Source organism: Rhinolophus sinicus, linkage group LG12, assembly GCF_036562045.2.
Source record: "Rhinolophus sinicus isolate RSC01 linkage group LG12, ASM3656204v1, whole genome shotgun sequence".
Taxonomy (NCBI): Eukaryota; Metazoa; Chordata; class Mammalia; order Chiroptera; family Rhinolophidae; genus Rhinolophus; species Rhinolophus sinicus.
In genome coordinates, this window is record NC_133761.1 from 22,861,779 (window position 1) to 22,874,588 (window position 12,810).

General features: G+C 43.4%; 1 protein-coding gene across 30 annotated transcripts in view; it reads left to right on the forward strand.

Annotated features, from left to right (window-relative positions):
- SYBU (syntabulin) overlaps positions 1–12,220 on the forward strand; it is a 108,234-nt gene extending 96,014 nt beyond the window's left edge. For 25 of the 30 annotated variants that reach the window (XM_019750574.2, XM_019750576.2, XM_074316732.1 and 22 more), the window contains 4 exons: positions 196–298; positions 6,605–6,808; positions 8,277–8,426; positions 10,385–12,220. In XM_019750574.2, coding sequence (XP_019606133.2) covers positions 196–298; positions 6,605–6,808; positions 8,277–8,426; positions 10,385–11,489 — 1,562 coding nt within the window. In that variant the 3' untranslated portion in view covers positions 11,490–12,220. The remainder of the gene's footprint in view (positions 1–195; positions 299–6,604; positions 6,809–8,276; positions 8,427–10,384) is intronic. The other 5 variants (XM_074316743.1, XM_074316744.1, XM_074316742.1 and 2 more) reach the window with 1 other exon arrangement.
- Positions 12,221–12,810: the final 590 nt, after the last annotated feature.

Here is a 12,810-nt window from a genome sequence, read left to right on the forward strand (position 1 = left end):
ATGATGTCCTTGTACTTGTGCCTTCTCTTGTCTGTTCTGAGACAAACGCTGAGAGCCCGGGAACTCTGGAGTCTTGCCACTTGCTGAGTTCGAGTGCAAACGCAGGGAGCCAGGGGCCTTGGAAGGCAGAGAACTGGGCAGCGTGTTCTCAGGTTTCCTTCCCTTCACGCTTCTCTCTCCCCTGTTGTTTTTCAGGTAGTGAAGCTGATTTTAGCTCCTCCAGCAGCACTGGCAGCATTTCCGCTCCTGAGGTCCATATGTCTGCTGCGGGAAGCAAGCGGTCCTCTTTTTCACGCAAGTAGGCACTGTCTCCTGCTCTGTAATTACTAAGATGCTTCACACAGGTGACTTACCTGCACTTTATCTTTCTGTAGAACCACCTGGGTTACTGTCCATTCATATTTTATTATTTTTCAGTGAGTGGCGCTTGTTTGTTTGCTTTCGGCAGTGATTGGAAGTTGGTACTTTTCCCTGCCTTACCTACTGCGGTCACATGGCATGGCCTGTGTTTGTCCACCCACAGCTCTCTCTCATCCAGTCCTTGGCTCTGCACCCGCTCCTCCTCCCTTCCCTTCTCTGTTTCCCTCACTCACTTGTGTACTCACCTGGCTATCAAGCTAGTCGCCCTCCTCCCACCCTGCCTCCCCTTCATGAATCTATGGTCTCTGAGCTGTGAAGACTCTGACGTCACCCTTTCTTTCCTTGAGCTGAGCTTCCTTTTTTTAATCCTTGTGAAAGAAGCATAGTGACCTCCTAGCCAACCCAATATTCACTTGGGGACAGGGTGAAGGAAGTATGAAGTTCTCAGTCATGGGTGGCCACCACTTCAAGAGGCAAGAGAGCTGACAGCTGGGTGTGCGGGCTCTGAGCCCAGCTACCTTGGTTTACATGCCAGTTCTGCCACCTACAGGCTGTGTGACCCTGAGCAAGATGCTTAACTTCTCTATGCCTCAGTTGCCTCATCTGTAAAATAGGACTATATTCATACCCACCTTGTAGATTTTATTGTTAGGATTAAATTGATTACCACAGGTAAATTGTGGGAGCAGTGCTTGGAGCATAGTAAGCGTCAACAAAGGTTCACCATAGACGCTGTTTGGATTGGGGGAGACAGGACTGTGAAGAAAAGGGAGCCACTGGTCACATCTGGTGGGACAGGTTGTAAGCTCCAGGATTCTCTGCTACCATCAATGGCCTTATTTAGTCATTCAGCAATGATTTATGGAACATCTGCTATGAGACAGATTCTGGATATATGACAGTAAACAAAACTCCATGAAAATTATAGTTATTCTAGTAGGGAAAGAAAGACAATAAATACATAAATGATGATTTTTAAAACATGCAGAGAAAGATAGAGAGAGTAATTGGTTGTGTGGAATACTGTACAGAGGTTGGCTCTGGAGACCTCTGAGATGACGTAACCTCTGAGCAAGGACCTGAACCAAACGATGGACACTTGGGGATGATTTGTCTTTAGACTGTGGGCAAGTCACTTGACTGTCCTGGCCCACAGTGTCCAAATGTGTAAACAAGAGATTGGACTACGTGATTTTGTAAGGCCCCTTGCTGTAGGAAAACTGTTTAGTTTCTGAAAGCTTGCATTTCCAGGCGTCAGCAAGCAAATATTTCCCATTTCTCTTGGGTGAGCAGAAGCTCTGGCTGGTGTTTACAAAGAGACCTGAGACCCACAGCATACAGTTTGTTAAAAACAAAGCTGCAGGCAGACAAACCTGTAACAAAGGAGTGAAGTCCACACACAAAAAACACAATTGTTCTATTCCCAAACACCATCTATTTTGGAAATAAAGTGCCTCTGAGATCACAGGACATGAATATAAACATTCTCTGTATAAATCAGATGGGGCTTGCTCTGAGAATAAATCATTTATCTAACCCATTCAAGAAATTAGCACATACCCATGAAAAAACAGAGAAGCAAAATAAAACAAAGGTCCTGAAAGAAGAAACCAATTTTATTAAGCATTTCAAAGGAATTTGTGTTTGTGGTTAAATTCCAAGGTAATGTCAGTAACAGAGTGACTCTGAGAAAATATTCTAGTCTGGAACCCATGATTCCTCTCCGTGATTAAAAATGGATGTGTTAAACATAAAATAGCTAAGTATAATTATGTGCAAATCAGATATATGCTAAATAGATGGAAATCGAAATTGGGAATGTTCTACCCATTATCCTCACCTTTATTATCTGACCCAGGCACAGAGCAGCATCAGTAGATTTCTGTGGAATATCTCAGGCATTTCACATAATCTCCATGTTCTGCAGGACCGGCATAGAGGACACCTCCTGTAGGTGGGGGCCGGGTACCCATACCTGACTCTGTAATAGCTTGTGATCCTTTTAACTGGCTCTTTCTTCCTATAATAAATGCATTTTTTTGTGTGTGGAGAATTAGTTCCTGGGAGGAAGAATGGTAGGGACATTTGGTAAAGGGGTGGGAGAAGTGAGGGACAGGTGGAATTGATGAGAATATTTTTGATGGGATTTTAAAAACAAAACTTGAATGATTTACCAATGATCCCTTCTTAGAGAAGGCCAACTCTGCTGATATTTCTGAGGAATTTTCTTTTCTTAAACTAAGACCCTAATCTGATCAGAGGCAGTCAGACGTGAGAAGGAAAAAAAAAAAATTGGAGTCAGACAGACCTGGACGTTGAGTTTAGCCTCATTTGTTTATTAGATGCACGACCCAGAGCCCCAAGCCTCATTTTTCTGTTCTGGAAAATGGGGTAATAATGGCATCTACTTCAGTGAGTTAAATGAGCTGAATACATACATACATTTAACACAGCATCCAGAACTTACTAAAAGCGTCAATAAATGGTTGTTTTAGTTAGTAGTAGCAAAAATATTCATGGCCATGAAGCTGCTGCCACTGTTGATGGTGGTATTAGTGGGTGATGATTGTGGTGATGAGGACCATATTAACTTGCGCGGGCCGCCATAACAAAATACCACAGACTAGGTGGCTTAAACAACAGAAACTTACTTTCTCACAATTTTGGAGGCTGTGAGTATGCAATCAAGGTGTCGGTGGCTTGGCTTCTTCTGAGGCCTCTCTCCTTGGCTTGTCCCTGTTTCTTCACAAAGTCTTTTCTGTGTGCCTGCCTGTGTCCAAACTAACTTCCTCTTCTTATAAGGACACTAGTCGCATTGGATGAGGGCCCACCCTGACGGCCTCATTTGAACTTAACCCTTTTGCTGCGATGTTCATTTATATCCAAATGAATATATTCGAAAGTTTTATATATAAAAATAATGTCATTTATATACAAAGCAGCTCAAATTGTTATTATTAAATGCATGCAATAGTCAAAATATGAACTTTTTGTTTTTTGTGGATTTCTGATACATTTTGGGGGAAAAAACTTGAAATCAGTTAATGCAGTGTAAGAGTTAATTACATTTTTTAAAGCCCTTTTTCCTGATATGGTCACATTCTTAGGTACTAGGGGTTAGGGCTCCGACCTATGAATGTGGGGGACATGATTCGGCCCATAACAATGATCGTGTGATGATGATGATGATGGTGGAGGATAGTAATGTTACCTGGAGTAAAGATCCATGGCTGGGCCCCTTGTGAGGTTTCCTTCTTCACTTCACCCTTTCTCTCACTTTCTGTTGGTTGTATTCAGGTTTTTCAGGAAGGGGGTGGGGTCAGCAGAGTTCTGTCTCCCCTTTGTGGACTGCGTTCTTCTTGTCCACCAGACCAAGGGATACAGGGTGGGCTGAGGACAGTAGCATTGTGGTTGTCTGTTCACAGCCATGACCAACATGGAATCCCCGCTTCTCTTTTGAAAATGTTTTATCATCATCCACGATGACTTTGTACCCATTTATGATAGTATTTGAGCTAAACTAAATGGAAGGACCAGAACTGACACTTTTGCGCATGTAGTTTTGTGTGTTTTTTTTTAATTTAGTTCTTACAAAGAGTCTAATAATTCATTTCCTGAAAATATGTGAAGACTCTATTGTACCTTAGTAATGTTTAATAGCATAAGAGTTTTTGCTTTATTCTGTATAGCAGATGAGTTCTTACAAAAATCCTCATCAAATTCAATTTGTATCTTAGTACATGTACCACACTAAAGTAGTCAGTGGTGAATTCTTCAGGTAATAACTACATACCTAGCCAGTACCTAATATACCTGTTTGCAAGCCCAAAACAATATGTTACATTTGTGTAAAATAGGAGACATTTCTATAGCGTTAAAATACCTGGTTTAATTCCCAGTTCAGGTGCATGTTCTTGGAACTTTTTTTCCCCCTGAGTTTCAGTTACTTAACTGAGTGCTTCACTGAGTACTTCCCATAACACAAAAGGGAGATAATAGCTCTACCAGCTTTAAAGCATGATGGTCAGAAATAAATGAAATGGTGCTCGTAGGCATCTGGAACAGGGGCAGGGTCAGGAAGGTCCTTGGTGAAGGTTAATTCAGAGTAATTCCCCAGGTCAAAATTAGTGATAGTTCTATGCTTTCTCTCCTACCTTGTAATGGGTAATCCTCCAGATTTCTCATTGCCACGTTAAGAACGAAGCCGATTGGTATCAGAACTAGGAGTGAAACCTGGAGAAGCAAATTCAAAACAGAGTACCTGGTCTTTTCAGCTACTCCTGAAGGCCTGCCCACCACTGAGCTGCTGAAGTGGGTTTGTCACAAACCCATCAGCCCATCTGTTCTATATAAAGTGTCCCCTTTTCATGAAAAGGAGGCAGAGTCCATTCAGATGATTTAGAAAGGAAAGAAATTTTAACTTTGGAATGTAGTCATGTTTCATTTATGTGTGATTTACTGGATTGATAGCTAGTTGAAATTGTATTTGATTTTAAATAAGTAATTGTAGTTTTGGAGCCAAGTATACCCACACACACACTCACATTCACATTTACACATGTTCTCACTGAGATGTGATAGTTGGATACTGCTGCAGTTAAAATTGCAAAGAGGGAATTGTCAAAAAGCAGTACGTACTGCTCTATGAGAGGTATATTGTTCCCTATTGTTTTCTTGTAAAGTCATCAAGAGCTATTCCTGACACAGAACTGTTATCCCAGTTAAGTAATTTCAACATTTTCAAGATGTTTCCTTAAACTAGTGGGCGTTACATCTCTGAAACTAGATTAACCGGGAAGTCCAAACACGTTTATTCTCTAATAATACCCTCCAGTTAAATTGCCCTTGACAGCTTATGAAATGCACTCTCGTGCATTCTTTGATTTTCACACCACTCTATGAGGAAGACAGGATAGGTTACTACTATATACCCTCACATAGCATGTGGCTTACTTGCCTAAGTTCCTAGCAAGTGGTAGTGCCGGGACTCAAACCCAGTTTCTTCACTTAGCAGCCATTTACGGAGCACCTAGCATGTTCCACACAACAGTGGGGATGTGAAAGAACAGGCTGTGCTCCCGTCCTCGGATGCCTTAGCAGGACAGACAAGCAAGTACGCAGTTGTGATGCAGTGTGAGAAGTTTCACAGTGGAAGTTTGCCCAGAATATGAGGGAGCACCACGGAGTAGCAGCCACACCAGCCTAGGGAAAGAAGAATCCCAAGAAGGCTGCTCGGAGTAGGTTCCCATTGGTTTCAAACTAGGAGGTATCCAGAGGCTTAGGGTAGGGAGTAGGAGAACATGGTAGGCAGAGAAAATTGTTAAGTTCTAAAATACAGAGATGCTGGAGAGCATGGATCGTCAAGAAACTGTAAGTCGTTTGGAACGCTGGGATCGAGGGACGAGGGAGGCGTAGCAGATGGTGGGTAGGACAGGGTGGTGGGACTGGACCTTGTGAGCCGTACTAAAGAGTCTGGCCTTTATTCTGGAGGCAGTGGGGAGCCATTGAAGGGCTTTGAGGAGGGCAGTGATATTCAAATTCCATTTTAGAAAGGCGACTCAGCCACAGAGTCCACCTTCTTGCTGGAGGGGCCAAGACAAGAGGCCAGGGAATGAAGAAGGGGCTATTAACAACATTTCAGCAGTTAAACAGTGAGGGTTGTGCTAAGTCATTGGGGATGGAAAGAAAAGGAAAAACGTAGTCCGTTAAAATAGACTTGATACATTTAACGTTTATGTGGGTTATGTTTATCTGTCCTATTTTCTCCTCCCTCTTTATGGGCCACCCCCTTTTCTCCCATCCCCCAGATGAACCACCCTAATTTTCTTACTCTAACCTGAACCCAATCCAAATATGTCTAAGCTGAAACAGGTGTACTGAAACAAAAAAAAAAAACCACATCTTCTAAACAGCTTCCAAATGAACCTAAACCAAATCAATATTTTACATGGTTGGTATTCCTAGCAGGCAGTTTGGCTTAATCCAAAACAAGCTTTGTGGTCAGAAAGAGCTTGAAAGAACAGCAAAGGGAGACGGTGCCTGGGCCGATGACACAGAAAAGGAAATCCAGGCGGGTGGGGGAGGAAGGTTGCTTGTAAGGACACTTTGCACTGACGATTATATTGCCCCTTTCAACTCTGTAAATTGAATTTCCTTAGTAGTAACTGGCTTTAAGGAGTAAAGTATTCGCTGTAGGCACTGGCAGCCCCAAGGGTTTTAACATGTTTTCATGCTTTTCCCCTAGTCGAGGTCCCCATGGGCGAAGTAATGGAGCTTCATCGCACATGTCTGGCAACAGCCCGCCATCCCCACGGGAAAAGGACCTTCTGTCCATGCTGTGCAGGAATCAGCTGAGCCCTGTCACCACTCATCCCAATTATGCGCCTTCGTCCCCGAGTAGCAGCAACTCCGGCTCCTACAAAGGAAGCGACTGCAGCCCGATCATGAGGTGAGTGCTGGTCATCAATCCGTGGTTCTGAGTTTGTTCTACTTGGCAGTTTTCTTTAAAAAAAATAAAATCAAATAAAAATGACATAGCTCTTGATCTGCTGCCTTTTTCTACAGTCAGACACTTCTCTTTCCTTTCTCACAGTCAGCTAATCCTTCTAGGGTTGCTGCAGAAAGAACGTAAGCCACAATCTCTAAGAAGGTTCAGCGGTCCAAGTAGTGACTGGGTAGGGAGACAAAATGGCACAGTGGCAGTAGGAGGGCCCTGCACATTTCCATTAGAACAGGGAAGAGTCACTCCTGTGTTCATTCATTCAAGTACGAAATGTGTCTTGAGCTCCGTTGTGCTAGGTACTGTGTGAAGTGCTGGGAACAGAGCAGTGAACAACAGAGACAGTCCATGTACCTACCGCCCCGAGGAGAAGAAAGACATTACCCATCTAATGACAAAAACGTTAAGATTATTCTGCAAGTACATGTATATGTAAAACGTGGGGAAGGGGTCCAGCTCAGTCTGGAGGGCTCTCTGAGAAAGCGAAATTGAAATGAGTTCTGAAGGTCAAACAAGGAATTAGTTAGTTCTTGGGTGGGGGGCGGTGGTGGTGGGGAGGCAAAAAGAAGGAACTGCATATCCAAATGGGCCATGACTGGTGGCAGGTTAGGAACTGGACTCGGGCCACCTTGGATGGAGTGTAGGCACCGGGGAGCAGGGCGAGTGCAGTGGCTTGGGCCAGGTCCAGAGTCAAGGAAGAAGCTGCCAGCCCTCCTCCTTCAGTCTTCTTCCTCTGGGCGTCCTGTTCTCATTAGTCAGCTCTCTTACAGCAGGGATGCTCAGCTCCGGGCCAGGACTGAGAGGGGCCAAGGTTCTGGCTGGGGATGTTTTGTAGAACACTGGGCATTCTTACAAAACACACTCTGGTGAGAGTGGAGTAGCCTTGTTCCCGTCAAAAGAAGGAAACCTTCCACCAAATCCGCACACTCACGCCAGGGACTGATTTCAGAACAATTTGAATTCAGCTAATAACAATCAGAATCTTAGGGGCACATTGTGTGGAAAGTTAGGTCATCTCGCTCCCTTCCTTCCCTCCCGCCTGCCCTCACTCATTGTCCTTTAATATAACAGCATGTTACTCTGAACTGACAGGCAGGCCCATGGACAATTGTGTATTATTTTGTTTGAGATCATTCTAAAGCCATAAAAAATTCTCTCTCCTCTGTCCCCACCCCCTCCACACACATCCCCCACCACCACCACCACCACCACCACCAAACTTCCACGTAATGAACATCCTGAGATTGGCAAGTGTAATACAGTCCCCTTCCACACTGAGGTCACATTACAGAGGTTTAGAAAGACCCCAACATACAGCTGCCATTCCTTCTCAAGCTGTTGGCTGTACCTTAACTTTTCTTTTTATACGAAAGGAAATAGGGCAAACAGTAACACTTTGTTACTTGGGTTATTTCAGGCGGTCTGGACGGTACTTGTCCTGTGGTGAAAATCATGGTATCAAACCCCCAAATCCAGAGCAGTATTTGACTCCTCTGCAGCAGAAGGAGGTAACAGTGAGACACCTGAAGAGCAAGCTGAAGGAATCTGAGCGCCGACTCCACGAGAGGTGAATCCGCATGCCTTGCCCACGGTGGTTTAGGACAGTTTCTTTTTCTATAAAATGAAATAGGAACCCACACTAGAGAAACACAGGAAAGAAGAAATGTGATAGCATTTCATTTTTATCACATTTCTTAAATCAGTCTCTCAAAAGAGCCATTTCATAATCTTGCATGATTTGGCTGTTTCAGGAATTCAGGGTTAGAGGGGACCGTCGGCTTTTTCTGGGTGTGTACAGCTTTGACAGGAGGAGTTGGGTGTGTGCCTGACTATTTATAAGTGGTAGGAACACTTGCAGGAACAATCCATCCTTCCAGCAGAATGGGTCACACACAGTGAGCCCGTATTAAGCTCTGTTTATCTCTGTGAGAGAGTGGATGGCTGTGTGCATTGTGATTCCTGCAAGCTATTTCTGTGCTGAAGGAAGAGGTTAGTTATTCTTGGCCAAGTGTTAAGGTTTTTTTTTTTGTTTTTTTTTGGAATCTTTGTCTTTTATTTGGCTGCAATGTTTAAATTTCAGAAGGTATTAAAACAGCCATTCCAAGCATGGCTTATGACACAAAATTTAAATACTGCGTTATTGGGCACAATTTTGCTTCCTCTTTTCATGTTTAGCTACAAGTCCCTACTCAAAGATGGCAAGCCAGTTAGGTTTGTGTAAGTTACTTTTTACAACAGTTAAAATACTTTCAAACAAGAATTTACTCTAGCACCGAGTAACTACTGGTGATATATGTACTCTACTAAGAAACAAATAGTGAGACTGAGGCCCATTGATAATGGTCAATCCTAGCCACCAGTCTAAATCAGTGTCTGAAAATTGTCATGTACTGTACAGAAACAGGTTTAAAAAAAAAAAAAAAAAAAGTCCATGCTTAAGAGATCTTACCTCGGAGAGAAACGACTTTTGACCTCTTGGAGGAGGCCACATTCTTTGCTTGATGGTTTTCCCCTGAACACTTTAGGATGCCCGAGCAAAGCTCTTGACAGGGTAGCTATGAACCCAGGGTAATGATGCCGTGTGTCAGACCCTACTTTCTGGAGCTCTTTGGTTTATGATTTGAGGAAACCATGGGATGGTGCAAGTCATCATGGGAGGGAGGTTTGAAGGCAGTGAAACTGGAGAATATTCAAGCGTAAACTTACAGCAGCAACACTAACAACATCTCATAATATATCAGGATCCTGACTACCTGGTCTTCAAATCTACTGAGATATGAGGACATATATTTACATTGACTATGAAGAACTTATACGTAAGGAAGGATGTTTCAACAGAGATCTTCAGATAGCGTCCTGTGAAGGATCTAAGGAAGTAGGATAGGTTTTCTTCAGTGTAAGATGGATTCAGTATCATCTTACCTGAGATGGAATAATAAACTTTTCACAAAGCCTTTGCAACATGTAGCATTCTATAATTTTTTAAAAAAAAATTTAATTATCATCGGAATATGATTAAGCTTCACCCGGAGTACCCCTCTTGGCAAGGTGGCAGAAGGGCTGTCTCTGGAAGAGAAGGGGACTGACATCAGAGCAATTTTGCAATGCTAAAACTTAGTCTGCCTTCTGTCTTACACAGGTAATTAAAACAAAAATGGACTTTCCTTTCACAAACTGTAGACATAAAAGGGGAAGCTATAGAGCAGACTAAGAGACTCTGCTGTGTTCTAATAATAACATTTCATATATTGAGTATTGAATAGAAGATAATGCTTATAAAATACTTAATGCAATGTCTGATATATACTGAGCACTCAAAAAAGAATAAAAACAATAATAGCGAATTTTATTCTGGTTCTACTCACTATTATTTTCGCTATTTTATGATGGGGGGGCAGTTCAAAACTGATGTAACCTCTGTATTTCAAGTGGAAAAGAATGGGCTCTCCCTTCTGTGTGTCAAAATCATTTGCTGCCTAGTTCAAAGTGGACATTTTTCTTACCTTGCTTATCTTCTCACTCTAGGGAAACGGAAATTGTGGAGCTTAAGTCGCAGCTGGCCCGCATGAGAGAAGACTGGATTGAAGAAGAGTGCCACCGGGTGGAGGCCCAGCTGGCCCTCAAGGAAGCCAGGAAGGAGATTAAACAGCTCAAGCAGGTGATCGAAACTATGAGGAGCAGCTTGGCTGATAAGGATAAAGGCATTCAGAAATACTTTGTGGACATAAACATTCAAAACAAGAAGTTGGAGTCACTACTTCAGAGCATGGAGATGGCGCACAATGGCTCTCTGAGGGATGAACTGTGTCTGGATTTTCCGTGTGATTCCCCAGAGAAAAGCTTCACCCGAAATACTCCTTTCGGTAAGGTGGCAGAGGGGCTGTCTCTGGAAGAGCAGGTCACAGAGGAGGGGACCGACAGCGAGCTGCTGGTAGGAGAAAGCATGGTCGATGGCACCGATTTGTTTGATGAGATGGTGACAGCCACCACCACAGAGGCTGGCGACCTGGAGCTTCTTCATTCCACCTCTGGGCCAAAGGTCCTTGAGACCGACCCCGTGACGGTGGGCCAGGAGGAGGGCAGTGTGGTGGTGGAGCAAGCCGTGCAGACTGACGTGGTGCCCTACAGCCCTGCAGTCTCGGAGCTCATTCAGTACGTGCTCAAACTCCAAGACGCCTGTTCCTCGAGCTCAGCATCCCCGGAGGAGTCTGCGGCGGACTCAACAGAAAGCTTCCCAGAGTCCATCTCTGCATTCCTGGTTGATTTAACTCCAAGGAATCCAAACTCAGCCATCCTTTTGTCTCCCGTGGAGACCCCACACACCGTGGTGGGCATGGAAGCTCATGCGAACCGCCTCATGAGAGAGCTGGATTTTGCAAGCTCCACAGAAGAAAGATGGGACAGCATCATCCCGCTGGCCCAGGGGGCCGTGGGGAAGCAGTACTGGAGCAGCAGTTTCCTGGTGGATCTCCTGGCCGTGGCTGCCCCCATGGTCCCCACCGTCCTGTGGGCATTCAGTACTCAGAGAGGGGGGACGGATCCCGTCTACAACATCGCAGCCTTGCTCCGGGGCTGCTGTGTGGTTGCCCTGCATTCTCTCCGCCGCACCGCCTTTCATATCAAAACCTAGGTAGAAGTGATTGTTCCCGTGTGCCATTCAGTCCCGTGTGGCGTTGTGCCAGGTGGAGAAACAGCAGGTCGACCTGGGACGGTGTCTGTTCTGTCGTGTTGCCCTCCGTATTTGATTTGCACTATAGTTAGTTGAAGCCTGTTCACTGTTGAGAACTGGAGGTATCTTCAAAGGCATGGAGACCTGATTCAAATCAATGTCCCACCAGTGTGGTATAGAAAGCATGCTCATGACCCTGCCGTATCGTCTGAGGTGCCCGTTCTTAGCCTAGTGGTTCAGGAAGAGAAAATACAAAGTTTGCACTTTCAAGACAGCTTCTGTAAGGCTGGCATGTTATCTCCTTGCTTTGCTTTGTGCCGTTTTAAAATGTGTGATTGTTCCAGCATTCCAATGGTCTTGTGCATAGCAGGGGACTGTAACCAAAAATAAACATGTATTTGTGTAATTGGTTCGGAGAAGTCTTGACTAGTTCTTTAGTGTCTTACTTGGGGTTGATAAGGTTTGAGTGTTTGCAGTTTTTTACTAAATGTAGCTCCGAAGTCTTAAAATGGCTTGTTTGTTCTTAAACCTGTTAATTGATGAAACTGTATGTAAGTTTACAATGTATTAACTTATTTTTTGCTTATTATATATAGTGTTTTATTGGAAATTGTTTGTAACCACACACTTCAGCATGATGAAAATAAAGATTAGTGTTTCCAGTTAAATAAATGTTTTATCCTCCTATAAAATAATTTTCTCTGTGGTTTTACTTCTATATACGATAAGAAAGATTACAGGGATAGTAGATCCTTCTATAGTCATCAATAGTGGTCTGTAAAAATAGAATTAACTTAAGAAATTAGAAAGAGGGCAGGGTGGCCGGATGGCTCAGTTCATTAGAGCGCAAGCTCTTAACAACAGGTTTGCCAGTTCGATTCCCACATGGGCCAGTGAGCTGCACCTTCCACAACTAGAGTGAAGGACAACAACTTGACTTGGAACTGATGGGTCCTGGAAAAACACACTGTTCCCCAATATTCCCCAATAAAAAAAAATAAAGAAAAAAGTAAAAATGTTACCTGTTTGGTTTTAGGAATATTATTTTTAAAAAAAAAAAGAAAGAAAAAGAAATTAGGAAGAGGGAAAATAATTATTAAAGGTAGGAATTTTCTACTCTGTCTTGTAAAAAGCATTGTTTCTGAATAAAAAATAGCTTTGTTTGTTAGCTTTTAAATTACCCATGCACTTATCTATCTATATATTTATACAATAAGGATATGTTGAGTGTTTTCAGGAAAATTGGGTCAATTTTTTTTCAAGCATGTTAAAGGTGCAGAGA